The 27,315-nt window shown below is 45.8% G+C and overlaps 1 protein-coding gene across 2 annotated transcripts; it reads right to left on the bottom strand.

The window, feature by feature from the left end:
- Positions 1-26,025, bottom strand: cox10 (cytochrome c oxidase assembly factor heme A:farnesyltransferase COX10). 2 transcript variants are annotated; one of them, XM_079292666.1, is made up of 7 exons: positions 25,930-26,025; positions 25,230-25,372; positions 24,683-25,079; positions 23,695-23,819; positions 4,084-4,154; positions 1,337-1,569; positions 1-1,149 (listed from the first exon to the last, which is right to left on the bottom strand). In XM_079292666.1, the coding sequence occupies exons 1-7, from the start codon at positions 25,958-25,960 to the stop codon at positions 716-718; spliced, it is 1,434 nt and encodes a 477-aa protein (XP_079148792.1). In that variant the 5' UTR covers positions 25,961-26,025; the 3' UTR covers positions 1-715. The 2 variants fall into 2 exon arrangements, with proteins under 2 accessions (XP_079148792.1, XP_079148793.1); XM_079292667.1 differs by lacking the exon at positions 4,084-4,154.
- Between the last annotated feature and the right edge of the window lie 1,290 nt (positions 26,026-27,315).

Here is a 27,315-nt window from a genome sequence, read left to right as displayed (position 1 = left end):
ATTTGCCCTGGTGTTTCAGACGGGCGTCGGTTATTCCCTTTGCTTTGGTGCAGGCGATCCGTGGTGAAGATAAGAACATGAACGAGGACCCGTCAGTGCATTTGCAGAGCAGCAAAAATACAATCAAGCTAAACTTACCGTCGAGTATCAGGTGAAAGTAGAATGAACAGAAGTGCCGTAGCTGCTTCAAACGGTTTATATTTGTCCTATTTCTATACACAGACTGAAAATCAGACGCGTATCTTGTGATTACGTGATGTCTTCATGTCCGTTATACATCCTCTTCTTCTATTTTGCATTTGAACGCTGCATTGATGCGCAGACGGTGATCCCTGTGTGGATCCATAGGAGCGATTCACACTGTCCAAGAGACACAACATCAGTCACGTACAACATGGAGAGGAACTGGTGGGCCCTCAATATAAATAAATACACAATATATACAGCACACACACACATCGAAGTGATTACAGCCTGATGTAATAATTCAGTGTGGTTTCTGTAAATCCGTTATTTTGATCCGAATCCTTTCCAGCTCATTTCCTGATCGGCAGCGAGCGCCACTGGCTTCAATTAAACAGATAAAATAAAGCGTCCATCATCCGGACTCCTTACGAGCACGACGAGCGGGTAGGAGAGACGCCGAGGGAGTGTCTCGGTTACAAACAGAGCTGTCAGAGGTCTTAGAAAAGAGTTTAGGCATCTTTGAAACGGGTCAGCTTTGCAGTGCGAGGGCTGAAGAGGCCGCAGGTGGAGCTGCCGCCTCCTCCGGATCCCTCCGAGGCTTCTTGCACGTGAGCGCCAGCAGCAGCAGCATCGGCAGGTGCCACAGGCTGCAGAAGAACAGCTTGCGGGCGCTGCCGCGGTCGCCCTCGCGGTAGAAGCGGAAGGCCAAGTAGCTGATGTACAGGTTGATGGGGAGCGAGACGATGGGGAAGGTCCAGGTGGTGACGTCCAGCACGGGCGCCAGGGTCGACAGGCCGATCAGGCCCACGCTGTGGCGCAGCGCCACCCGCTTGCACATGCCCGGGTGGGTGACGGACATCATGCGGTAGCCGCCGCGCGAGTAGTCCTCCCTCAGGTTCCAGCTGAGGGCGTTGAAGTGAGGGAACTGCCAGCTGTACAGGAAACCACCCATCAACAGGGCACCTGGGGGAGGGGGGAGGGGGGGGTGATGAGGAGAGTGATGGTGCAGCTCATCGTGCAAAATGTAAAATTATAAAAAAAAACGGGAATTAAAGTACTTCCATGACTGAAACACATTTATATCTCTTTACTTTGTATTGTAAAAGGCCCCGGTCCTACGATCCGGGGCCTCTCAGCCGGCGAGTCGTACCTTGCTCCAGACAGCCGGTGGCAGCCGTCCAGCCCATGATGGGGGGTATCGCTCCCACCACGGCTCCCACCCAGGTGTTGGTGATGCTGTGCCTCTTGAGCGGAGTGTAGCAGCAGGTGTAGAGGAAGATGTTGAGGGCGCCCAGGAAGCCCGTCAAAGGGTTCACCGCCAGCGTGAGCAGAGCCACGCCGGGAATCCCACAGGCCAGAGCAAAGGACACCGCATGGAGGGGACTGATAGGAAGAGGAAGACAATATGAGAATCAGGGAAGATTAAATGGTTCAAAAAGTTGTTTTGGATGTTTCTTTTTTTCTTGATGAAAGGAAAGTTACAAAAACACAGACTCAGACAAAAGCCCATAAAGTTTTGTGGGCTTGTGCAGACACCAGATAAGACAACGATAGCTCCACATGTTCCACACACACACACACACACACACACACACACACACGGCTGAGCCTCAGAACGGGAGGCTTAGAGGAAGCTCATCTGATAAGAGTTTGTCAGGGATAAAAGTAGCCCTGCAAGATGAAGAGCATGTGCAAACGCCAGAGATCAAACTAGCTGAAGAAAACCACTGCGGCTCAGGCTTTTTAGCCGGATGAAGACTTCCTCCTCCTCCTCCTCCTCGTCTTTTATTGAAAGCAGTGAGGTCTGGTTCAAATTCACCAGTAAATGCTCCATAAATTAAAGAGAGAGGGTAGATTAAAATCTTGACCAAACGCAGGCCCTTTTCTTCAAAAAGCTGAACGGGGCTTTTATTCTGGTGCTGTGGCTGAGCAGGGAGATTGGTGCATTAATGCGATTAGTGGTGTTATGTCTGTTTTATGTGGGCTGAGGTGGGGCCGTGCAGGCTGGCTCAGCGGGGGTCGGGGGAGGGAGTGCGTCATGTGGTCTGAGGTGGGTTTAGTGTCCTCCGCTTACAGTCTGACACAAAGTCGGGTGGGTCAATGTCGATACAGAGAGCCAAAGATGTGGCCCTCTGGTTAGACCACAATCAAAACCAAGGATCCAAATGTAAAACTTTAGGTTAAAGAAACAAGACGATTCTACTTCAAGCTTAAGTTACCTGGTAAATATTCAAGTGGGAGACGTGCCTACAACACGGAGGCTTCAGGGACCAGTTTAAAACTGACTACTGACTCCTACAAAGACTCGACATCGCACTCAGAAAATATACTAACAGAAAACTTAACAAAACCAGTTAAAGTTCATTCTTGACGCTGGAGATAAAGTCATCTCAACAGAGCAAACCGGTGCTGTGCGCTGCAGCTGAAAGAGTCCTAAATCATAAGTAATCTATGTTCCCTCTCTTAGCAAGCTGAAAGAAATTCAGCATCGCCGCAGGCGGAAACTCCACAAAACCACTAGAAAGGACGGGGGGGGGGGGGGGGGGGGACTGTCATCCAAATCTTACAGAAGAACAATAGAAGGTGGGAAAGATGATCCACCATTGTAGTCCAGACACAAGATGACAAACTATTTCCGAGACTCGCGTGTTGCCGTGCAGACAAGACTTCCGCAGCAGCACAGATGTCGAGGGAGGGGCGTTAGTCGGGCATATGCAAAGCCTCGTCCTGGAAATGTGTAAAACCGGGCTTTGTGATGGCTTGTTTGAAAGGACGGTCCAGCCTCCCCATCTGCCCGCTGAGAGAGAGAGCCAGAGATCTTGTGTTTCTGACCGACACACACCTCCTCTCCTGTCAGCGGGGTGGGCTAAAAGCCAGCGAGAAGACGCCGTGTTTAGATAGCGAGAGAACATCTTCAATCACCAGCTCAGCAGCACGAGAGTCCACTTTTAAACATCGTGTCAGTGGAGAATTCCTGAACACTGGGACGAGATAGCTGTGGGTCAAGGTCTCGTTTTGGTACTAACACACCGTTTCAGTCCTAAAGTGCCTATTTTGCTGGTATATGTCGGAAGGAAACAGAGGCTTCTAGCTTCCACTTGTTCGCTGCATGTGGACTGGACTGTTGTGGACGGCGTTTTCATCCTCTTATGTCAACAGGTTGCTTGCTTTCATTCCAACTGAATACAAATGAAAGGAGAGCTCTCCTCCTGTAAGAGTGAAACGCAAAGGAGGCAGTTTCCTGGCAGTGACAATGGGAGAGGAGGACATGTGGTTGGTTTGTGTATTTTTGTCTCCCAAAGGGGGGGGGGGCAGGTAGAGACGGGTGTGTTATCCAGTCAATGAGTCAGATTAGCAGGAGCTCATTGAGCACCAACGCTGAGCTCATCTGACATCTAAACAGTGGAGGAGAGCAAAGTAAGGGAGGTCAGGTAAACCACACCCCCCGACCTCGTCCCTCTACCAAGCGTTCATTCCACCCGACAGGTAGCTACTGCTGCTAACAGACGGGTTTAAATCAACACGGATATTTGCTCAGTGCTACCGCTTCATTAAGGTGTGGTCATTATAGTATCGCCTGCAAACACACAAATGCTTTGACGTCACAAGTCGATGGGTCATGTTCGGCCCTTAGAAAGATGTCCCTCGTCGAGCCTAGACAAGTATAAAGGTCAGCGATCGGAACAACTGGAGCAGACGTTGGTCCTGTATGAACTGCACAGAAGGAGCTTGTGAGGCTCAGTAGCTGTCGTGTAGTGTCGCTGGGCTGCTTCTCTACTGAACGGATCTCTGGCTGAGTTGGCGCGTGCGGGTGAGCTTGCTGTGGCAAATCTTTCGGACAGAAGACCATAAGGAGGACAGCTGCTGCTGAATGAGCACAAAGACAGGAACCGGTACCTGATCTGTCCCCTGACGAGCGGACGGGTCTTTGTTCGGTTCATGTTGGAGTCGAAGGGCACCTCGAAGTACTGCGGAGACAGAAACACAGGAGGGTCAACGCAGGATATGATGGACTACGTCAGACAGCATCAATCACTTCGGTGGTCAAACGGAATCTGTAGCGTTGAACACCTCCGACACTGCAGCTCAGAAAAGTACAGATTACGGTTCATTTCAAGCAACATCGAGGTGCTACGGTAAGGCTGAGATACAACACTGCAGACAGACAGATTTACAGCACAATCATTCTGCAGTTGCAATCAAACAAATGTGCACGAAAAGAGATGTGAAAATATCAAATATTGCACCATGGCTGCCTCTCTGAGTCTTTCTATGCAACATCTGGAGAGACACAATGCGAGGGGAGTGGTGGTATCAAACCTCTGGACCGAATGCTCACCCTGCACTTTGAGAGTAAATGGACTGGAGGTGGAAGGGGCGAGCTGTTGGGCGGGTGGTGGTGGTGGTGTGGGTGTTCTGGGATACAACTATGTGAAAAACTACTTATACTCCTGTTTTATGATCCGCTCTGGAGGAGTATGCTTCAAAGTGCCCCCATGAGATTGGCAATGTGTGACCAAAACGCAAACACATGGGGTGCTTAAATGCAGGAACTAGCTAATCTGTGTGTGTGTGTGTGTGTGTGTGTGTGTGTGTGCATTTTGCTTGCCTGCATAAGAGCCTTTGACTAATGAAGAAAACAGATAAAGCACTTAGACGGCGGAATATGGAGAACCATCTCTTGTGAAATATGGCTCACATAAAATATCTAATAAACAGATAATCCACTTTTCTCTTCTTAAACCCCAGTTTCCAGATTTACTGCCCTCTTAACATCGGAAAGCCACCATATTATAAAGAACAAAACTTCTGGTGGAAATAATTGCATTTCATTCCGTATAGATTTTCATTTTGAAGAACATTAGGGGGGCGGGCTGCACCATCACGGTCTGATGCACAAGATCTCTCACAAAACGTCTCCCCATACTGGACGGAGACCTGGAGTTGAGATGAGAGTACAAATCAGAAACGGGAAGTTTAAACGTGCTCCATAACACTTTGGCCGTCTTAGAGGAGGTTAAGGGAGGAAGACCGAGTCGGAAAGTCAACAACACTCCGAAACGACCGCCGAAATGGCAAAACATGAATCTCTATTTCAGCCGCCAGTTACACGTTTCCCTGGTTGACGTGGGTCTTCTTGGGAATCCAGTCCAATCAATCGCAGCGAGCCAGTACAGCTAACGCTTAGTCACAGTGCAGTTCAGGCCTAGAGCAGTTCTAGAAGCAGGTAAATATATCTTCTTATTTGGCCCCAGTTACTGCTGACATTGCAACAGCACTGAAACCCTTCAAGCACCCAAAGACATTAAAACGAGCGGTTGAATGAGCTCCCTCCGTGCGCTGCAGAGAACACCTCCCGCTTCTCTTCCACCATCTTTGGTTGAGTTGCTGGCCGGGTCTGACTGGACTGGGCCGAGCTAATGCACAGCTGTGTATGCAGCTGTGGGACCCTCAAGGCCCGGGCTGAGGTGTTAATTCTATTTCCTGGGTCAGGAAATGCATCAGGAGGTCAGGGGCCGCCTGAGAGGGAAATGCACTTTGTGGCCGGGGCCCGAGCAGAGCGGTGCTGAACCAGGCCTCGAGCGGGCCCGGGGCCAAGCCCGCTGCAGCACTGCTCACATAAAGAAAGGATCTACTTAGTTTCCAATAACATCGTCCCACATGTAAAGAAATAAAACTCTGATACTTTGTGCAGAGCAGTGGGGCAGGAGAAACAAAGAGCTTTCCAACGTGAGAGCAACATCTGAACACACAGGATCCGCCGTGTTTGGATGAACCTGTCGTGTGTGTATTCGGGTGATTTTGACGCGGGTGTCAGAGTCGGCCCCCCCGCTGTTGTCCTTTCACAGTTGCTCCGGCTCTCTCGTTCCTCCCTCTCTCTGCCTTTTAAGTCGCGAGTGCCTCATCTGGTTCGCATCAGCGGCCCTCTCAGCCCGGGTCATTACTTCCGCCCCAACGCCGCCATGTGTTGCAGTGAGCGAGGGCATTCAAATAATTGGTTTGTGTTGTGAGTTGCTAGGTACCGGTAGGTCTGGAGGACACGTCTTCACCTGCACTGAGTCGAGGTAGCATGACCGTAATGACGCACGGCGGTTAAAGCTCCACGTCAGGCGTGTAGATTTAGTCCGCTACTAAATGCTAACAATTCTTCCAGACATGTTGCACAAAATACTCTCTACAATAATACCAAGTATTGTAAAAGGTAAATAGAATATTGTTAATAATGGTAAGTGTTTCTGTTGCTATTTAGAGGCAAATAAATGTATTATTTGCAATCTGTTAAGGTCATAACAATGAATTAATAATTACAAAAATGACAACTTTTCTTCATTTAAAGACTGATTTGTTTCTCCTTTATGCAACTGAAGCACTATCCACACTTATTAAATTAAATCATTGTGTTGTTGCAACAAGAAGGTTCTTGTCTTTAGTATGAAGATTATATTTATGTTGAAATTGAGATTATGTGATGACGTGCACAATGCCTCTGGCGAGCAGACATTTGTTTGTTTTCTAGCTCGATGACACGTCATGACACGTCCCATTTAAACTGAGGGCTACTCTGTTTCTAGTGACCTCTGCCGCGCTCTCATGATCCACTCACAAGCAGCATGATGGGACTGAACCGGAAGTCACGGAGAGTCTGGCTGCTGCGATCAATTATGAACACACACACACACACACACACACGCCAGATGAGGACGGAAAGCAGGCGAGACCAAAGTGAGAGGCAGTGCACGGCTGCCAGATCCTCCGTGCCATCAAAGACGGAACGTGATCCACCGCCAACCACCAGGGCTCCTCTGACAACAGGCGACAGACTACAGGAAGGCACTTCCTCGTCTTGTGCAGAAGCTACAGAAGACTTTGTCTTGATAGAAGTTACGGCGACACAACAGCAGGAGGAGTTTAAAGAGCCAGTGAATGAAAAATACATTGTCTCAGTTTTACTCCTTTGTCCCCGAGTCAATTGTTCGTTCATCTCTCGCTCGTCCTCCTGCTGATGGAACAAGACTGAAAATTTGACCGCCTTATATCTAGATTTCTGCACCAGCCCTCCCTTGTGCTCCCCGTGGGAGAGGAGTCGTCTTATCAACACTTCCCATCATTCAGCAAGGACAACAATAGGAAGTGCAGTGAAGGTGAGAGAGCAGCGATACTGTAACTACACACTGTGTTTACTGGAGAGGCAAGAGTGTGCCTAAACACACACACACACACAGCTGAGCAGCTGTGTGGCTTTGGCTCACAGGAACATCAGCTGGCCTAAACAGGGCGTCTCTCTCGCTCTGCTGAGGAGAACCCAGGTGCTCGGGCTAAACCCAACAACCAACAATGAGACCAAGTCATCACTTGTCAAAATGTCACCTGTTTGAATGGCGGACTCAAACATCCACCGAGGGGGGGGCTGAGGCTGGCGCTCGGCAGCACGCGAGCAAAGTCCGCTTGAAAACAAAGAGAGCAAAAGCACGAGAGCTCTCAAAGCCGCCCTTGAACAGCGACTGTGAACCGTCTCTGATCAACCACTTGACGAACAAGCAGCCAAAGGTTTACATAGATTAAGCTTTCCTCAGAAGTCAATTCAGCGGTTCTGGCAGACGTTCATTTGACAATGTTTGGAAGTCAAATGAAAGAACAAAACAGACTTGGCATGCAAACTGACTAGTCACAACACACACAAGCTGGAATGGCAGGTTAAGGGTATTTCAATGTGGTTTTGAACACCAGATGTGGGACTGCTGTTCTTCTGATGTCTCTTGAGTCAAACCAATAGTCAGAGCTATACGAGCAATGTCCCTGAAGAACCTGCCGAACGCCTCTAAAGGACTTAAACTGTTCGCAAGAACATGCGTGAGAGTCAGTGAGGAGCTGTGAAACAAGAAATAAAGTCGTTGCACGTGGTTTGTTTGTAGAAGGTCTTTAAAGGAGTCATACAGTAAATACAACCAGAAACTGGATTTTTTTGCAATAAAGTGTTTAGAAAAGAGCGCGGAGGACATCTCCATCACCTCACTCCTGTCACTGAGGAAAAAGCAATATTTAGTTCACACTATCTGCAGCGGAGGTGCAAGATAAAAACAGGAGACGTGTGTCCGTGTCTGGAATGCTGCATGCGGACAGCTGGCAGATGTTGCCGAGGTTCCTCGCCCTCCGAGATCCTTTGATGTGATGAAATGATAGCGGATCCGCTGGTGTGATGAGACACGGAAGACTCAACTTGTCTGCACTGTCCAATTCATGAGAAGAAACCGAAAAAAATAGGCCCTCGGCCACAGAAACCGTTAGTCCTAAATACCAGAACTGCTTCTAGACACCCAAGTCTCCCTTTGTTCACCCGTGCAGAGACTGCAGTACTCGTCCGGCCAAACAGTGGATCACGTCTCCCTTTCAGCTGTGGGCTGACCCCTCACCTCTTCTTCCTCTCTCTACAGCGGTCTGTGTAGAGCCGTAGGCAGCGGTCCAGCTGGCACCGCCTCTCTTCTGATTGATGGCCTGAGTGCGGGACAGTGAAGTGCTAAACTGTCCTTATGTTAATCAGCCAATTAATGGCGAGCAGAGCAGAGCACATCTCCACGCTGCAAAGGCAGCGTGGAGATGTGTGAAAAGCCTTCTGCAGGGCAGAGGCTCGCTGTACTCGCACTGTCTGGGCCACGAAGAGAGGGAAGGACTGCTGGAGCAAAAAGAGAGGAGGAAGCTAGGATCAGAAAATGAAACGCTAAAAGAAGAGGATTATTCTTACACGCTGATTTCTTCCAACTCATCTGATCAAAGGAGGCTGCGACAGCTGCTGCTCTGCCTCCAAAACAACATAAAGAAAAGGTTTTCTGTGCGCATCTGAAAGATATAAATGTCTATTTCTGTTTGGCGTAGAAGACCAACTCGACCTGAGGGAATGTGTTTCTTGTGTTTAGAAGTGGTGTCTTGTGTGTCGGGTCGCATCAGCATTTCCATCAGTAGCGTCAGACCATCAGACCAGGCCACAGTGCCTCCTAGTGTGAGGGAGGAGTCGGGTTACAAGGCCAACTTTCGGTGGACGGCGGCAAATCTTTAGGATCAAGAGACCCTCTCTCTCTCACACAGAGATTCTTCATTAGAGGGAATGTTTGTTTAAAGTCACAGTAAGAGCAACTGCCACTTGTGACCCCGGGCCTTCATTCATAAATTTGCCACTCGAGTCAAAATATGCGTCACACCGCAAGAATGTTGCACACGATAGAATCTTCGGAGCCCAAATCTTTCAGTGAACTGGCTCGAGTTTCAAATATTAATCTTCATTAGTGTGAAGCGTTTTCATTTTGCCACTGGACTTGACACCGGGCCGCGCTGATACAGCTCAACTGTGCAAACAAGACAGATTCCTTTGTTGGCGAGCCGGCCGGCCGTATCTGTAGTCTGAGCCCGATAAGTTAACGTTCCGACTAATGAGGGCCTTTCACTCCCGCTCCCGATTACAGTTAACTTTGCACACTCAACTGCTTTCTAATCAGCCTCGCATACTGTGGGAAAACATATCAGTGAAAGGCCAATACATGGAACTAGGCTGGGTGTGTGTGTGGTCATTTGTTTAAAGGGAAATAAACAGTCCTTTTCCGGCATCGGTGGGCATTTGCAAATAACCGAGGGTGTGACTGACGTGACACAGTTTGAAAGGCTCTCAACAGTTTGGGTGCAGTTGAAAAAGAGGCATGTGCATGACCGTGTGTACGTTTGAGAGAATGCGAGTGTTTGGATTTTTTTTTTCGTCTGCAGCTGTGTCTGACCGCAGGGAGACTGGAATGGGTGTGAATGTGTATGTGTGTGTGTTGGCTTTAAATATGGCTCTGATACGGCTGGTACCGGAGATACTGAAGAAAAGCGCCTCTTGGAAATTAGAAGCGTGCCGACACATATGAAGGCCCTCGCTGTTCTCTCAGAGATGACAGCAGCCATCAGCACCTCTGGCAGATTTGTATTTGCGTCAGTGACCCACGGCAAAGCCCGCCCCTTCATCTAGACGGGCTCATTCAACAGGCCTTTCAAATCAGGATGATGAGGAGCCCAGAAGAAGACGCACAGCGAGGTCTGGTTCTCCTCCACAGCATTGCCTTTTAAGGAGATCACGTCGAAATTCTGGATGAAGGTCAACTACCCATTAATGAAGCAACTCAACTTGGCAGGAAAAAAAAGGAAATTTGGTCCATGTTAAATACAGCCAGAGCGAACAACCCTTATTACTCCATTGTATTCCTCTTATTTCCTATCAACTGTTTTGCCAAACTAAAGCAAAGCTGATTATTCCCTGTCTGTTAGTTATTATCTCTGGCTCGTGTTCAGCACTCCGGCTCACAGGTCTCATTCTGCCTGATTTTCCTCCCAGGTGAGCTCGTTTCTGAACACTTCCGGCTTTACATTGTTCAATCAGCATCTTTGTTCTCCCTTCCCTTGTCCTCGCCAGCATGTTCTGTAAACAACACTTCTGACAACACACGTGCAGCTCAGGGTGGTGCACTCAGCTCAGTGCACGGCGGTTTGGTTCAGGGACAAGGCCAACGGACGACTGGAAAGACGATAGCATTCTCCCTCTAATGAAATATGCGAGAGTAGATTGTCAGGCTTTGTCTCCTCCATCTCTCCGGTGAAGGAAAACTGATAAACTAAATCCTACGGATACATGAACTCATGTTTACGGAGGTAATAAATCAAGTGAGAAGAAGGGACACTTCCTCATAGACTTCTATACAATCTGACTTTATTCTTACAAAGAGAGCACGTTGTTGACATTAATATTCTGCTCTGAACTGGCCTCAATAAGCAGGGGGGGGGGGGGGGGACTCCTCAACCATCACACTGTGCTGGTGGTAAATAACAAAATGTCTTCCAACTGTTACATCTCGTATAATAAACTACAAAGACGTGTGGTTTTCAGCCCGTTTGCCAACTTCTTCCTTTATAGTTCCACGTTTGAGTGACAGGAAACAGAATGAGGAGAAGATTGAACTATGTTCATGTGGAGGTGGAACATTTACTGATACACTCAACGCAAGGGCGCAGACAGTAAACACTGGCAAAGAGGAGTAAATTATTTATCCGTGAGTTTCAATTTTGTTTGCTGGGGCGAATGGGAGGAGACTGTGTGAACAAAGTGCCTGTCAGAATGTGTCCTCCCTCCACTGCCCCCTGAGTCACATCCCTTTCTGCCATATTCTCTGGATCTTTGCAGCTCTCATTATGCCGTCAAGTGGAAAGACAACCAGTTAGCTTCTCTTTGGGTTCCAAGAGAGAGCCGTCAACCGTCTGTCCTGTGAGAGGAACAGGACTTCAGGATGTGGCGTGACACAGCTTCCAGTGTGTCCGAGTAGGGGAGAGGAAATGCTGGCACATTTCCCGGGGTTGAGTTGCAATTATTTAACGGTGATTAAATAAAAACGACTAAATGGTCACGATAACATCGACACAGTGAGTCACAAATGCTAAGCAACAAACAGTCTTGCTCGTGAAAATGATGTGCAAACTATGCAATACATAGTTGGAGTTTTGACCACATGCTCCAATGCGACCCAATTGAAATGCTCATCTGTTACTTTGTGTTTACCTGCAGACGTTCTCTGCGACACTGGACAGAGATGAGGTGATGGCTCGCTCTTTAGCTTCATCCATCATCAGCTCCGGAAAAAAACATTAAATACAAGTTGCTAGATTTACAAGCCCGACGTGGCGTTTTAGTTGCCCGCTGTGATCTCTGTTGTTGAGGCCTTGGCTTGTGGAGTTAAAATATTTCCCATTCTACTTTACAGCATGACGTATAAAAGGATGTAACAGTCTTAAAACAAAGACGGATATTTCAAAGTGGTGAAGCGCCATTCAAAAAAAAATGACGGCTGGTGAAATTGGAGCCGCTCTTTCCCGACCCACCCCGTCTCCTCATGAGCAATTACTGCAAGAGAAGCGTACAGATAAAAAGGTCTGCAGGTGGAAATGTTTAATCCCCAGGATCTGGGTAAGACTTTAAAACACACACACACGTGTGGGCATAAGCACTCGTGTGCATGTGCCCTGATGTCTATCATTCTCGAAGTGATTACAGTTGTGTGGGAGTCAGATGAATGGGAACACCGTGGTGGCTACTCGAATAAATGACTGCATGGTGACATTAACGGCATTCAGAGTGAGACACGTGTTGTGTTTCAAGGTCTGTCTTTGTGTGTGTGTGTGTGTGTGTGTGTTGTGTTTGAGGCGCGTGGGCAGACAGACAATGCCATAGAGAGGATGAGTGTTACACGAATCCTCACTGAACTGAACCTCATCTGTTCTAGAAAGTCTCCTTTGTCACATGGCAAGTATGCTTATGGGAGGAGGACTAATTAAAATGCAGTTTTTAAAAAGCAACTTTGGGAATGCATAAAGCAACACAGCCTTAATGACAGAGATAGGCCCCTTTAAAGCACAGTTAAGTCATACAGACACCTACAGTAGACACGTCACTTGTTTCTAAAAGCTAGCTCACAGGTGTGCCCCAACAATGAGGGGAAACAGTAACTAAGACGTACAGCACAGAGGGGTGAAGTAGGTGGAGATACCCACAAAACACTGCCTCAAATAAAAGAGTAGAAAGAGCGTCAAGCTGCACACACCGAGACACACACACACTTTGGTCTGTCTTGGTAATCAACAGTTAGCCGACTACATGAAAGACTGCCATGTCATCACACAGCTCAATATCCTTTTAACTCTTTGTAGTGTCTCCTGTGACACGGAGACAGACAACAAGTCCACACCCAACCCAGCAGGATTACCCTGCAGGAGAACAGGTGGACAGAACAGGAGTAATGCTACGCTGCGGCTGAGGCACAAAGGCAGACTTCCTGAGCCTTTTGTGCTCAGCAGAGCATCACGTAGAGAAGGGCAGTAGATGCCGTGTGGCTCCGGAAAACGTTAAAGGGGCCGCTCACGAAGAAGATCGGGAGGCACAACTCTGGAATTCAACAGTCTTCATGGATTTAGCCTCCTGATATTGCTCTCAAAGAGCAAAAATGATAATGGAGGCTGATGCACAATGGCTGATATTTTTAAAAAAAAGTTTGATTTGAAAACATTGGAGTGAGATTTATCACACAAAAAGCCATTAATGTTTGGAAACAGGGTCCAGAGGGAGGCGGGGACAGCAGGCTTTTCACCGCCTCATTTCAGATCGGTTCAACGCTGAGATTACAGCCGCTTTTAATGAAACAGAAATAATGTCCAGGCACTGCAGTCGGCTTTATCTAATCACCTGAGGTGCACCCGAAACATACAGAGAAACACGCCTCTATGCCGTGTGCATATGCATGTACGGGTAGATAACATTACAGGAGGAGATATAGCGTGCACTCTACTGGAGTAACTGTATCAGCTGATTTGTGCACGTAAGGTTTTGTCATGAATACTGCGGATATCTCTGCAGCAGTATACATGTTAAGAGTATATAACAGAAAAGCTTTCCAACATGTAAATGCATTTTTTTGCGTCCTCTAGTCCCAACACTGAACTGCTTTCAATACTCCTGAATATAGCTCTCAAGAATATTACTGCTCTGAAATGTGACTATTATGAGAAGAAGCACAAAAAAACACACCCTTGTATCGTGTGATAAATATCCCCTGGAGCTGTGTGTTCCGGGTATGCTGTGCTTACATAATGGAGGGCTGAGGACGTGGGTGGCACTTAAGATTCAGGATATTCAGCCTGAATAATAGTCATTCTCCAATGACTATTATTCAGGCTGAGCATCCTGGCATTTTGAATTTTCATGTAATGAGGCGCAGAAGTCGAAAGCACGGAAGCGATTTCTCGCACCAGAGGGGTGAGAATGGACAGCGAAGCTATATCGAAGGTACCTGGTGATAATAACGCTCAGGCGGTACAGAGCACCTTACGAAAGCTCGGAGAGTTTTTCTTCAATAGATGAGGTGAAATGCACTGCAGTGCATACATATTCAGAGCAGCCCTTTACTTACAGCAGGGGAGACCAGCTTATTTCCCTTGGAGAGCCAAATCTGAAACGAAAAAGCAAACACCTATTCTATTGTATTGTTGTGAAACACAATGGTACTGAGATCCAAAGTATTCTTAATTAAATGTAATTCTTACTCTCACTCATGACATCTGGAGGGTCAAATCTGACCTTATGGCGGGCCAACTTTGGGCAGCCCTGATTATTATAATCCATAGTGATGGAGAAAAAAAAAACAAGTTAAATCAGTCAAAGTTTTGGCAAATAAAATAAATCTGCAGCAGTCACTTTATGTGTAAATCAGGCAACATGAACATGACCAGTTGACCCCAAACATGATCATCTGGGTTTAACCTATTGCCACTATCAAGCTTTAACACAATACATGCCTCTTTCAGCAAATGACAAAAGTGGAAATTTTATTTAACCCCACAAGTGCCATGAGACACAGTTAAATGAGTTTTAATAAAGTCATACTGTACCGATTGTAAAGCCCTATGAGACAAACGTTGGGCTAAAAAATAGACTTTTGAGAATGTGAGACACACCCATGGCTCAGGGACAAGCTTTGGTCGGTAACCAGCGCCGATGCCCTAAAAGCTTTTGGTTCGAGTCACATTAGCATTCAGCGTTGGCTCGCGGGCACGCTGTAAACAGGGCTGCTTTTGTTAATTATCCACGGATCTCAGCGCTACAAAGAGTGTTCCCTACTTGCCTTTGGCTAGGTTACCTTCAGATAGAGAGGGTAAACTTGAGTTTATAGGGGAATGAATGGTTAACTGTACACAAACACATCGGCATGATGCCCGGAATACACGTTGTTTTCTACTTGTTCATTGATTAGCTACTGTAACTCCAGAGGCAAACTTCAGAAAAGATATTCTGCATCACTGCTCATATTACTTTCACTTTCTTCATGTCATGTCGGGTAACTTTGAGCTGCTCAACTAAACCAAAAACATTTGGACAAAGTCTTGGCAACAGCCAGTGACATTACATCCACTGAAGAGGCATGCAGACATCTGGCCTCTGTGCGCTGATGTTCAGCAGGGCAAGTGATTCACGAGAAGCAGAGAGGGAGTCTTCTTAAACCAGTGAGTCTTCAGCAACCCATTACCCCTCTCAGGCAATATGCTGCAGCATTAGTGCCAGAAGAACGATTTGTCCTATTAGACATACATCAACGTGCCACAATATGTTTCAGAGGAAAAGCAGGTCCAGAACGGTTTAAGGACATTGAAAATGAGCTCCTATACGGGTGCACAGAGCTGAATATGCTGCTTTCAGTGACACATGATGTATAATATGATCCTCACCTGTGGACCATAAAGATTCAGACTCTACTTTTAACCCACTGCCACAAGAACGAACACGTGAGAGAGAAAACAAGAGTCTTAGTTGGTGTAACAACATTTACTCAGCTTGCATGAGGTCAGCCATTGCCAAACGCAGCATTTAGGTGCAGAAGGGTTCATTGGTGGCAGACAGTGCTGAGGTGGGTGGTTTCCTCCCCTCTGACTGGAGTCTAAATGGTGTCTGCATCGCGCCTTGTTGGTCACTGAAGCCCATAATCACAGGGTTTTGTGAAAGACTAAAGGCTAATCAGCGAGGTGGAGAGGAGAGGCCCCACCTGCCCATCAGTCAGTCATGTTCAGGCCCTCGGGTGGCGGAGACTCTATTGTGGCGAGGCGTGTTTGCTCAAACAAGCCGTGTCTCGGGGAGACACTTCGCGTGTGAGTAGCGAGTGACGATGACGGCATGTGGTGTGCACCGCCGGTGAGAAGCCATGTTCACCGCTTCTTTTGAAGTGAGGACACCCTGTACTTGTGTGTGGTAGGATCAAAACAATATGTAGACGAAGTCACGTATGTATTAAGATGTATGATGATGGAAAATATGTTGTATGTAACCCTAAAACACAATATTGTTACCGCTGATCCATCAGTCAGTGAATAACAACCAATGAAGTTTGATTTCAGATTCATACAGCCTCCCTTTCAACATGTGAATATAGTATATTACTGCCTTATAAAAGGTAACATCAGGGTGTCTTACTGGAGTCTATAAACAAAGGTTTATAGTATTATATCTTGCATCATTGAATTAAGAAGTGATTAAAATCTGACACAGAGACATTGCTTTAACAAATATGTCTCTAAATTCACTCTGTTGACTCATTAGCTTTGATATGTCGGTTTTGAGGTGAGCTGGTATTTGAAGGGTTCACATCAGTAGGAAAAGTAAACACCCTAGAAGTGCTTTATTAGACTGCTGCCGTTTCCTGCCAATGCTCTTTTATAAATGAACGGACTCCAGTGAGTTCCTCCGGCACCTTTAAATGTTTCAGTCCCTCCACGATGACGGAAATGTACCAAATGTACATGAACAACGGCAATAGCTACATCAAAGACAGTTGGGTTGTTTTGAACTCTTCAACTGGATTCAACGTTTATAATCAGAACCAGGACTTCATCAGTGCCACGTTGGCACTGGTTCGCAACACATTATCCCCGTGTAAAGCACCGACGTGGCCAAACCCAACACATTAAAGTGATATAAGATTAGGAATAAAGGCAAACTGATGCCAAAATCGGTTTGAAAGAAAGGTACAGAACATAAACAGTTGGAAACCAGCGTAACATGTTTGTATCTGTACCTAACAGACCCTTTGGCTGGCAACAGTACTTGCTCCCTCAGGCAGTGTCTTAGGTGGATTTAGCCGTCATGACTTTATCAGAGGAAAGCATCTGTCTCCTGTCTGAGGCTGAAAGAGATCCATTTGTACAGTTGGAAACGGATTGCCACCCCGTGGCTGATGAAGACAAAAGCCTTGAAAGAAATTAACTATTTAACACGCTGCCTAGTTAAATATTCATTTCAATTCCACACCAAGAGAGAGACCCATCGAGTCCTTCCAGCTCGGCAATTAAAAAAGACTCACGATCACGAAAACAAAAACCTCAAAACTGTCGATGTCAAAGGTCAGCGTGCTCTTTTGTTTCAGCTAAGCTGGAAAACAAGATCTTCAGAGCAGCATCTGCACGAGGAAATTATCTCACTTTCTTTTGTTAAATCGCCCATTTGGCCGATCCTCTGATGTGTTTGACAGTTAACTAAAAAAACCATAATCCTTTGACAGACAAAACACATTTTGAAAAGTCAATTACATCACGTCGCCAGTGGAACAGATAAGACAAGCACAACTCTGTCTCATGATACCGTTGAAGCTTCCAACGCAAGAAAACAAATGCAGTACCCGTCAATAAGGGGCTTGTTTGGAAGTATCTACTGCTATTCATCAACTGGATTCTGGTCTGAGAACGGAGGGGGGTCTAAGGCAGAATAGATTGCGCAAGAAGGACGGCGATGTCATCATGCAAGAGTTATTCTGCAGCACCCGTTTGAAAGCATATCTCCTGTTGCTGCTTCTCAGCGGGGAACAGACACACATCCAGCGGTGGAAGAGTTTCACTTTCTTTGAAGAGGGCAATGGATGGCGGGGTTTTGGCGGCTATGAGGTCCTGTTACAACTAATGATCCTCTCGAGAGGTACCGTGTTACGAGAGGGGCCTTAAACTACAATGTGAGGAGCCCAATCCTGGAGAACTGTTGTGGCAACCTTGACTGTTGAGGCAGACGGCTACCACCTACTGCGCTGCTGACGGACCATCATCTACATCTGGAGTCCGTCTGAAGCCGTCATAAAGCATCTCACCGTAGTCTCAGCCTGAGAGCTGAATGGAGTTTATTAAATACATGTATTGGCTACTGGTTGTCTTTAACATTCATTCCCGGCTCATTTTTAACAAACAAAACTTACGGCATCACAATAACTTGAAGGATGTTATAATCACACATAAAAAGATGACTTTGTTTTAGTTTGTGCCGACATGTTTGGTTACTTTATGACCACTAAAGACGGAGGCCTGTGTATAGAATGAGCTACATCGTTCATCTCACGAGGGTGTAAACGGTCTCAAATCAAAGCTGACGGTCAACGTTTCAGCTTCATAATCAGTCTTTCATTTCAAATCAGATGTGCTGAAGCACAGAGCCACAGCAACAGAGAACGTCACAGCAGTGATACTTTCTGACTGCACTGTAAAATAAAGATGCAACAACTCTACTGCGCTGTTACCCAATTTAACCAACTGTGATTTAAGGACTTTCACCCACACCTACTAGCACATCTGCATCAGTACAGTTTACCTGTACAGACTCATGCATCACACTAGATGTCCCTAAATATGTGAAATAATGTGTGCGAGTTTACAGGACCGATTCTGATCATAATTCAGGAGGCAGCACAACAATCTGACCTCCAAATGTGTGGATGAACATGATGAAGTAGACTGCCACTGCAAACATTACAGAATAAAGTTCAAGATTTATTGGAATAAAGATCACAAATGTGACAACAGGCCTGCATTGGAATGTGCTTGTGTTCTGCGCTATCATTAGATTCTGAGGAGCTTGAAAATCCTTTTTAAGATGAAAGCGTGAGCTTCCACGAGATAAAGTGGCTTTACATAACGGCACCACATTGTGCGTTAAGATCAGAATAACATCAGAATGTAATCAATTTGAATTCATTTCCATTATTCTGCTGATTAAAAGATTCTTATGTAGCTTCAGAAATCATTTAAATCAGTGTCATAAATGCTCATTATCGTCTTTTTATACAGATTCAGTGTTTCGTGGTTTCTCGGTCTTCACGGTCCCGCCATGGTTTTAAATTAACGTTTTTTTCCAAAGGTTATAAATGATTTAACCTCGTTTAAATCCTAATATATGATTCGTCATATTCTACATCTTATAGCCGTCTGAACGAGCTATCCCCATGTTCAGTCATGCACCCATACACTCCACGGGGCTGACCAAGATGTGCACCGAAAGGAGGCATGCAGGAGGGTAACTAATGCATGCCTGCACAGGACGAGAGGGAGCAGGGCGTAGCTTCAAGTGGTGGTGGGAGGGGAGGGGCCGGGGGGCTTGTGGGTGCTCGTGTATGCGTGCCAGCCTCAGACAGCTCACCACAGGAGAGACACGGGACACAAAAGAAAACTCGCTGTCACGAAAGCAGAGATGACACTCGGCAGCCGCAGAGCAAGCCAGCTTGAATTTTCATCAAAACAAAACACGCGAGGCTGACGTGGTGCGAGTCTCGAGCAGCACTTGTTTGACAGTAAAAGGCCGTATCGGGGCTTGTTCACACTGCGGGGGACCTTTAGATGTCCCTGGGGTCTTTTTCGGGCTCCGGCCCGGGACCTTTATCTGACCCAATTATCCAATTAGCCGAAGCAGTGGGCGGACTGGAAGGTGATGACGGCTGCAACACCTGTGGAGGCCGGGCCTGGTGTGGTGGGGGTGGGGCACGCCCGACACTTTGAGGACTCGGTCCTCTGCAGAGCACGACTCTCTTCAGCTGAACACCTCCACGCAGGCTTTCACGGCGGTCTAAGCAGCCCGACGGAGGTGGAAGCAAAACATCACATGCTTGAGAAAAGTTGATAATTGCCGACCCATGAGAGCTGCTTCAACTGGAAGCTCAAATAATTACGTCTCTTTGACGGTCTCCTCTGATTGTAAAGGCAGACATGACAGCCTTAAGTCTTTTGACTGTGGTGAGAAACTGGAGACGGTGAAATGCCATTGTTACGTGACTGCGAGTGCTTCCACTCTTCCGTCAGTTTCCTAAATAGAGTCGCATTTTAAAAGGAAACCACAGCATTTCTGTTTGCCCTCCGGGTACTTCCCAACGGGACAAAGAGCAGCCTCGGCTTTTGACAGCTCCACTGAAGGTCCAACTGCCAGTTCCAAGAGCAGAAGTGCCCCCCCCCCGAAGGCATTTTCCTCCTTTGCTCAAGGTAATTCAGCAGTTGTGTGGTCACATACTCACACTCCTCTTTCTCTGTAGGTGCCGAGCATTAAGAGATCAGGACCGAGCTGAATCTATAGGAAGTGATCTTCACAAGGGTCTTTCTCTGCTTTCATTTGTTTCTTAAGCTTTTGTCATATAAAAAAAGAGACATCCAGTTTTGATCACATATAACCAGCAGCCCCACTTTTTCCAAGATAAAAGGGAGTGCATATATAGAAAAAAAGTAAAACCTGGCAGCAGATCTGAGGGGAGGATGTTTTTCTTCTCCATTCCTCTTTTTCTTTTTGGGATTATGAAAAACAAATGGTTGACAAAAAGTGTTGAGATCGATTACACACACAGGTGAAGGCGTGTCTTTGACAGAAAAGAGCCGACAACAGTGCGTTAGCCCACAGCGGGCAATTACATGTCACACATGACATCCCCTGTGCTTCCGTGTGTGTAATTACTCAGAGGAAAATGACCTTCTACAAACAAAGCAACAACAACTACTGTTACATCGTGTGCAGCGAGGCACATACTTCCATACCAGACGAGCAGAGCGAGGCGAGACACGAACAACTACAAATACGTTTACGCTCCTAATGGTGTTTATCCTTTTAAATGAAAAATGTGTCCGTGCACAACTTTGCCTGAGACAGGTGGCTGTCACACAGATCCCATCTCCAATTCTTGCCAATTAAGACGATGGCGACATGCCGACTGTCCCCAGTGAGAACCAGGGATGAGGGGGCAGAATGGATGTGACTCTGGTGAAGGCTCCGCTCACATACCAGCTGCTGGCCACAAAAAAGGGACACACACGCACGCACAACCACACACACACAACCACACACACACACACACACACACACACACACACACACACACACACACACACACACACACACACACACACACACACACACACACACACACACACACACACACACACACACACACACACACACACACACACACACACACACACAGAACCCATTTGTGCAAACAGAGAGAATTGTTGAAGTAATATTCCACCAGGGTCTCTTTACAATTCACTGTATATTATTCTACAGAAACCATGAGAAGCAGTCCCAAAATACCACACATTCTATCACAGAGCCCCTTTTACCCACACGTATAAAGAGAAATGAAGATATTTAGATACACACAATCTTGTCATATTGCCTCCTTCATATAGTTAAAATCTGAAGGGTCCAGTTACACAATCAAATAAATGTATTTTTATTCTTGACACTTTATTCTTAGTCTACTCTGATTTAATAGATAGTGAAACACTTTAAAAATCCTAAGACAGTGAACATATATATTTATAGAAGTAATATTCGAACAGTGACACCAAAAGGTTGAAACACATTTGGCCTGCTTAATTCTGTCATATCATTCGAAGTTATCCTGTCATTTTCATTTAAGTAAAAGGAAATTGACCTGCAAAAATGTGGCGTTAACAAAAGGCCTGGAAAAGATCAGCTTCTCCATAATTCCCAAATTGATAGACGCCCTGACTGTAAGTATTTCCTGCAGGTTTTAACACACACTTATCTAATTTACAACTCGCTACATCTGCTCTGAAATTCACCTTTGCCCACGCTTCACCTCCACTGAGGGTTTGAAACTAGACCTGAGCGGAGGAGGCCGAGAGGGAGAGCGACAGAGACACAGAGAGAGAGAGAGAGAGAGAGAGAGAGAGAGAGAGAGAGAGAGAGACAGAGAGAGAGCACTGAAAGGCAAATAACGTTGTTTCAGTGAAATATGAAGCCGTGTCGTATCCTGACCTCAGGCTGAGTTAGTGGGGAAAATGAAGACTGACAGCAGTGATGTGAGGGCGGGCCCACAGATAAGGGACACCCAGGGTCAGACAGTGGCCTCTTACATCACTCAGCGCTCCGAGGGTCTTGAAGCTCCGAGTCTTGGCCACTCTGAGCAGCGCGAGGAGAGAGGCGGACATTTTTCAAATACCTGGAGGATCTTTACACACCTGCTCAGTGGGAGGTGGGAGTACGTCTCTGTTCAGAGACAATACAATGTCAACCTCTGCGTTGGACTGATTGACACTATTCAGACCTGACCGCAGAAACTAAACTGTGTAAACATGTTCGTATCCATAGATCCACGATGCACAGGGACGGGGATCAAACTGTACATATTTTAGAGAATGCAATCCCCAAGATGATCTACGTCTGTTTGACTTGGTGGGGCACTTTGTTATTGTTGGAAAACAATGAAGACAGCAGTTGGAACGTTGTTGAGGGTCAGAGGAACCTGCAGTGTAATCAAGGCCGTCGCCAAATTACAGGCCAAAGACACTACTAAGCACAGAGTTCAATGCAGGGCTGAGGGAGAGGGTCACCCGTTACACTAATCACGGAGCAAATTCCTACGTACACAACGTCAACACTAGACAGCAGAGCGAGGCCCTACTTATGCTCGGCATTCTAAGTGTACCGGCACACGAGCTCACCTCCGTTTACCGCTTCGGAAAAAGCTTTCAGCGGGTAAATAGAAACAGCACTACAGTCTGCTCAGTGCGTAGCGAAGGAGGAATGTAGAGTGGGTCGGAAAGAAAGGATGTGCTGGTTCGTTCTGCATTTAATTTTAGAACACAGACATCGCTACAAGGAAAACTGTGGATGTGAGTGTCTGTCAACAAGCATGTGCATGTTTGCAGAACATATCAACAGAAATGAGAAGAGCAATAGATATCTTGCCAGCTCCGAGATGCACGGTCTATCCAAAAGGAAATCGGTACTTAAAAAATAAACAGATTAAAGAGCAGAAACATCTGTATTATTTGATGCTATTCTTGAAACAATTACACAAGCTATGTGTTGATTATCTTGTGCTTCATAGGACATTTGTAGTTTGCGTGTGGATGTATTATTGTAGGCCAACCAGGAGGTTAGCATCGCGATGGTTCCCTCAACTAGACAAACTGGATTTTGGATTATTACATATAAATAATAACTATGAGGCAAACAAACTTGCATGCAAGAGAATGTTCACAAATACACAAATTTTTATCATTTTTTGAAGTGTAAATGCAATCGCCAGAAGTAAAACGTTAGGCTATCAAAGAACGACACAGCGGCCGCATGTCTCCTACGTCACCATCACGAAGCTAAAGGCAGACTCATGTTTTCAACATGACGTTCAGCAGTTCACATTTAGCCATTTGTTAGCAATCGTCAAAAGCCACAAGTGGGGTTTTCAAAGTATTTGATGTCGTAGAACAAACAATGGCAACCTCTTATGTTTGTGTTAAACACAGACGTTCAGGCATTTAACCAAAAACCCATTCAAAGAAACCTCTGACTTTGAGTCAAGGGGACCAGAAGTGCAACAATTCTAACTCATTTCCTGGTTTTAGTGCTCATTTCAGCAGCACTCCATCACCTGTAGTCAATATTTCATTTTACACCAGCTACCAGTTTGTTACATACACCTGTGTAATCCTGCAGCAACTCCCATCTTCGTGAAGCTTGTTCATGAAATGTGTCGAAGTAAAACAGTGAAAGGTGGTGACATCATTCACACATTAATGAGTTCTACATTCAGAGGCTTTGTGCAGTGATTAGGCCGACATGTGCTGTGCAAAAAGCCAAAACAAACCATCATCTCTTAGACACTGACATAGACATGCATGGCCTTGATAACTGACCTGGTTGATTGCATTGGCGGAGCAAGAGGCGAGGCATGTTCCCAGGGAGGCGACGAAGAAGGCGAGGGGGTCAAACGGCACTGGAGCCATTGCAAAGCCGGCTGCTGCACTCGTCACCACCAGTGCTGAGAACACCAAGCAAGAGATGGGAGACCAAATTAAAAGAGGAGTGAGAACATTTTCTTCTTTAAGTATTACTTCTGAAAGTAACAGTCAAAGAACACTGCAAATGCTTTGCCTTGTTGCTGTAGAAGAATGATTCTATACAAACAAGAAACAGCACATTATCTGAAGGCAAAATTTACTTATTTTATTAGAACTTGTTAAAATAAGTTCATTGCATCACACAAATTACTTTATGATCTATATGTTCAGTATGTTCCCAACAACACTTGTAGTTTCTCAACAAACGTAGCTAAGCAGATGTTGCCGGCAGCGCATTTAGATGCGTTCATTTGTTGTCTTTGTTACTGGAGCATGTACGGTAGAGACAAACTCAACATCAGAGAAGGAAGCGTGGGGATTGGATAAAGTGAACCTTGAGACAATCACCTCCCTCGACAGCTGGACCAGCCGGATCAAACGCCAGGAGGAAAGCAGGGATGGCAGCTAAGCTAACCCAGCTAGCACGTAAAGCTCCTCCACTACCTAGCCTAGTGCTGGCTAATTGGTTTGTCTTGTCGTGTTTTTCTTGTGAAGCATGAGTGGAATAGGCTCCAGCTGCATGTCCTTTGTGCCACCCTGCGTTGCAGAATGATAATCAACAATCTTTGACTACTTAACTGTCATGCTACAGGCTAGCTCAGCAGCAACATGAAGGTTATCTCGGACACTATGCTTTGCATTGCTATGAAATCTTTCCTGCTAGTGTATCTGTAGAAGCAGATATGTTTGTATATGTGTGTTTATTAACAACTTTGTATTTGCATACATTTTCATACGCGAGTAGTTCATTTTATATGGAACGAAGACATGTTGTGTACTCTACCTGTGAGTTTAATTTTAGCAAGCTTGGAATAGATGTCCGGCAGGTCAGCCATATCGACTTTCAGCTGCTTCCACTGTCGGTCTAGACGCGCTTCCTTCGCCTCATCCGTCTCCACGTGGACATGAGGAGTCTCGTCTGAAGTCACAACACCGCCGGACTCAGAATCTTTCTGGAGCGCCGCATCGTCTGTATCGGGCTCCGAGGTGGATATTCCAGGCTGTGCTTTACTGGTGATATTCTCCGACTGCGATACATCCTCTGTGACCACAGGATCAATAGTTGGTATTCTCTGCACCTGTCTTTCGACGCTGTCGTCCCTCTCATCCACAATGGTAAGGGCTGGAGTTGGTTTCGGGGCGGCACGTTGGTGAAGCTCACTGTTGTTCTTTGCTGCATACTGAAAGGAAACCCGGTGCAGAAAGTGAGTTACGGGATAATTTACTGACAACAGACACGCACCATATAAAAAATGTATTGATGATCAAGGTGTGGTTTGACAACACAATATTTTTAAACTGCACGAGAAAGCTGAAATGATATCGGATACCTGGCGTTTTAGGAAGGTGAGGTGCTGGTACGTCAGCCAGTTTGATGGATCTCTTTTGTGCAGCTGAATGAGGCTGCGAGCGGTCTGGTTACATTGAGGAACATTTTGAACTAATATCTGCTTCACGCTGACACCAACAAAACCTACAAGACATAAACACAAGGTGTATCCCTTAAAATAAATACTTCTGTCTGTCTCTAAACAACACACAGGAAGACGAGAAGGAAAAACAAGACAATAACTCATTAAGTCTTGCATGGAATAAAATAACACAAACTATAAGCAGCATGTAACACACACAATGTGTTATGCACAAAACTGCAGCATGAGCAAAACACTGAAAGCTAAGATAACCCCATGGTGGTCCTGTCACCTAACAGTTATAAAACCCCACATAACCATTGTTTTAGACGCTAGCTTTTCACGTTGCTTGACAGCACACCGTTGCAACTAAATAGCTAAAAAGTTGTCGTTATAAAAGCAGTCAGTTATTAGCTAATGTCGGTCTTTGCAGATGCGGTTGACTTCTATCTAAGGTCACTGCCAGCCTGTTGCCAAACATCTCAGCAGCTATAGATAGCTACATGCTAAGCTAGCCAGCTAGCTTCCGCCTTAGCTTCCAAGGCTAGCGCAGATGAAACATTTTACTTTGAAATGCAGCGGCATGTTAAACGATATGACACATATCCTGTTGAGTTACCTGACAGTCTGCTACATAGCGTTTTGTACATGTTCTCGAAGCATAAAGCCGGCTCCCGTTTCGGTTTCGACCCCTTCACATGCAGCGAGCCGCCATTACGACCTCGGTGGTGCAAGATAACCACTTCCGGGGCAGAAGACGTCATCTAGTCTGTGTGAGACGCTTTCATTAAAGTTATTATCAAAAGAACCATCACATTAATAATATATGAATTAATCATATTACCAGACTATGCGGTAATAATATACATGTACCGTAAATAGCTGCTGCTTGAAGATGAACAAAAACTAATGAGTACTTAAAATCATGTTGAAGAAATAACACAGAAAAGCAACTATTATTCACTAGAGAATAAACTACAACTGAGTAATTACGTATTATATATATTTGTATATTTATATTTGTATTCCCAGTCAGGCTCCTTTTAATGAGGAACTCCAATCAGTTGAGCTGAATTAAAGTAGTGTGTATCGAACACCGGTAGTTTTACCTTTACATAAGTCATGTTACCAGAAAACCTCTGTCACTGCCCATTAAGTCTGGGCTGAAGATGGGATTTATTATAATTCGAAATCTCCGTCTCATTCAATGTCTGGCCTTTTGCCTTCTGCCCTTGTATGTCCTCTGACTAGCCCTGCCGTTTGGCCTGTTATTTATGTGTACGATCATCTCGTTGGCCCTGGCTGCCACGGCCAACTAGATGGAACCCTTCTGATTAATTCTGCTTTCACTTTGCTGCCTGGCTTTATTCAAACAAAGATAATGAAACAGTATGATTGTCTGCTTCAGCGCAGTGTTTCATTTCCTCGAACAATAACATTTTACAGATGCAGCGGGACGATTATTACTGCTTTGATTGTTAAGGTCATATTCTGTACATGGACAAAAAAGTATTCCTTAATGTTTATTTCTAATTTATGTACTGTAAGTATTGTATTCAGTTCATACACAGAGTCATATGACATGAATGTTTTGTTTTATGAATGGTGGTGCAAATGTCCTTTACAATCACATGTTCTCAAATGCTCACTGCAATCCAAGCTGAGCATCCAATTCTCCAGATTCATCTCATTCACACCACTCTACTGCCAGCTCCTCCTTCCCTGCTAAGATTACATGGTGTAATCGTCACGCACCATCGAGATGCAGGGGATAGTGAACGGCAACAATACACACGAGGCCACGTGAGATCCCGCACTAGATCACCTTTATTACGAGAGATAACCATTTTGTGCTGTGATACAAGATTTCATTCCGCACTGACCCGGTCAACCTCTTTAGGTTTTAATGTGAGTGGTGAAACGGAGGTTTATTGCTTGGTTTTACACCATATTATTTATTTCCAGCGTACAATGCTATACAATTTCAATGTTCCATGTTTTTCTT

Source organism: Melanostigma gelatinosum, assembly GCF_949748355.1.
Source record: "Melanostigma gelatinosum genome assembly, chromosome: 21".
In the NCBI taxonomy this organism is placed as follows: Eukaryota; Metazoa; Chordata; class Actinopteri; order Perciformes; family Zoarcidae; genus Melanostigma; species Melanostigma gelatinosum.
This window is presented reverse-complemented; position numbering and strand designations above follow the sequence as displayed.

Coding starts and splice junctions, on each gene's coding strand:
- cox10 (XM_079292666.1), bottom strand. CDS start 25,960: ATGTACAAAACGCTATGTAGCAGACTGTCAG. Junction 23,820..24,682: donor TGCTAAAATTAAACTCACAG/GTAGAGTACACA, acceptor TGGTGTTCTCAG/CACTGGTGGTGACGAGTGCA. Junction 4,155..23,694: donor CCGCCAATGCAATCAACCAG/GTCAGTTATCAA, acceptor CTGTCTCCGCAG/TACTTCGAGGTGCCCTTCGA.